Source organism: Papaver somniferum, unplaced genomic scaffold (assembly GCF_003573695.1).
Source record: "Papaver somniferum cultivar HN1 unplaced genomic scaffold, ASM357369v1 unplaced-scaffold_14591, whole genome shotgun sequence".
Taxonomy (NCBI): domain Eukaryota; kingdom Viridiplantae; phylum Streptophyta; class Magnoliopsida; order Ranunculales; family Papaveraceae; genus Papaver; species Papaver somniferum.
In genome coordinates, this window is record NW_020623923.1 from 1 (window position 1) to 1,532 (window position 1,532).

Genomic DNA, 1,532 nt, shown 5'->3' on the forward strand with positions numbered 1-1,532 from the left:
TGGAATATCAATCTCTGGAAATAGTATACAAAGTTCTCAGCAGTACCAAAGACTATATGCAGTGTGTCAGCACAAGATTGAATTAAAACCAACTCGAAAACCTACGAACACGGCCATAAAATCAATTCAGGTTTTTTCCCCTTGAAATTGAATTGCTCAAGAGCAGAGCTGCTGCAGCTATTTTTTTCTCTATCTATGTATAATTCGATAAGCTTGTTACATCCATCGCATATAGCTTGCAACCCCGTATCACATAACCTTTGGCACCCCATCACGTAAAGCTTCTCCAATTCTTTGCAATTCATACCTATAGCTTCATATCCTTCCAGCTCTACCTCCTCACAGTTAGATAAGAATAGTTCCTTCAATAAAGGGCAACCTCTTGAAATCGTTAGAACTGCTTCTGTATCAATATTAATAATGCTCGCATCTTCGATCTTGGCTGATTCATCAGGTGCTGTCTCGAGATACAGATATTCAAGTTCACCGCCACTAATAATAGCGTTAAGCACCTCTTGGTTATGTTTGTATCCGCCTGCTCCAAGTCGGTTTAAGGTTTGTGAACACCCTAGAAAGCCAATACCTGTTATACTGCTGCAGTATGAAATAAACAGTGAACGCAGTTCTCGACAGTTTTGTAAAAGACAACTTAATCCTGAGTCAGTAATCGAGCAACAGTTGGAGAGGTTAACTGTCTCTAAGGATGAACAACATTTGGCCAGGGCCGCCAAACCATTGTCATTAATATTAGAATAGTGCAAATTAATGCGTGTCAAGCGAGGAAACCATGAAAATACTAAAGCCAATTGCATATCAGAATACACGGAGCAAAAACGCAAGTCCAGAGTTCGAACTTTGGAGCCGAAGGACTGTGACTTTGATGTAACAACCTCTGATATCCCCGGGCACCCTTTTAGAGACAAACGTTGGAGGTTTTGGAATCGAATCAACAGATTACAAATAATTATTGCAGCGCTTTCTGAACTAATTTTTGAATCCGCTGGCTCATAATTTCTGGATTTACACCATAAGGATTCCTGATTGTTGTCCCGAATATGAAGCCATTGATGACAAGTTAACCCAAAAGAATTGCGATCATCTCTAGTTTTTAGGCACTTAAATATAAGATCCAGACAGTCACCAGGGAGGCTTGGAACAGAAGATAAGGACATTCTACTGATTTTACATGGACGGACATGATTATCTTTTACCCCTTGTTCTTGTAATGTTTTTGAAGTAGCACGGATCTTACCAAACCCTTGTTTGCGCTTTCGATTGGGTGATAAACTCATCATCAAGGACCTGGAAAATCCTTGTTTGCGACACCAACAAGGCGAGCTAAAATCACTTCAAAATATACCATAAGCAAAAGATATAAGATACATACAAAAGTCCCATGATAGCCAAAAGAAGACAAAAAAAAAAAAAAATCTTAAGTACTAGAGGAAAAATACCTGTGGATTTAGCGCCGGAAGAGGTTTGACTCGTTCAAATTTTGATTCCGCAGTGCGCGATCAATTTTTTTTCCAGGG

General features: G+C 39.4%; 1 protein-coding gene across 1 annotated transcript; it reads right to left on the reverse strand.

Moving 5' to 3' along the window:
- Positions 1–101: 101 nt before the first annotated feature.
- LOC113335422 (F-box/LRR-repeat protein 12-like) lies at positions 102–1,292 on the reverse strand. Its single transcript, XM_026581475.1, has one exon. The coding sequence runs from the start codon at positions 1,290–1,292 to the stop codon at positions 102–104; it is 1,191 nt and encodes a 396-aa protein (XP_026437260.1).
- Between the last annotated feature and the right edge of the window lie 240 nt (positions 1,293–1,532).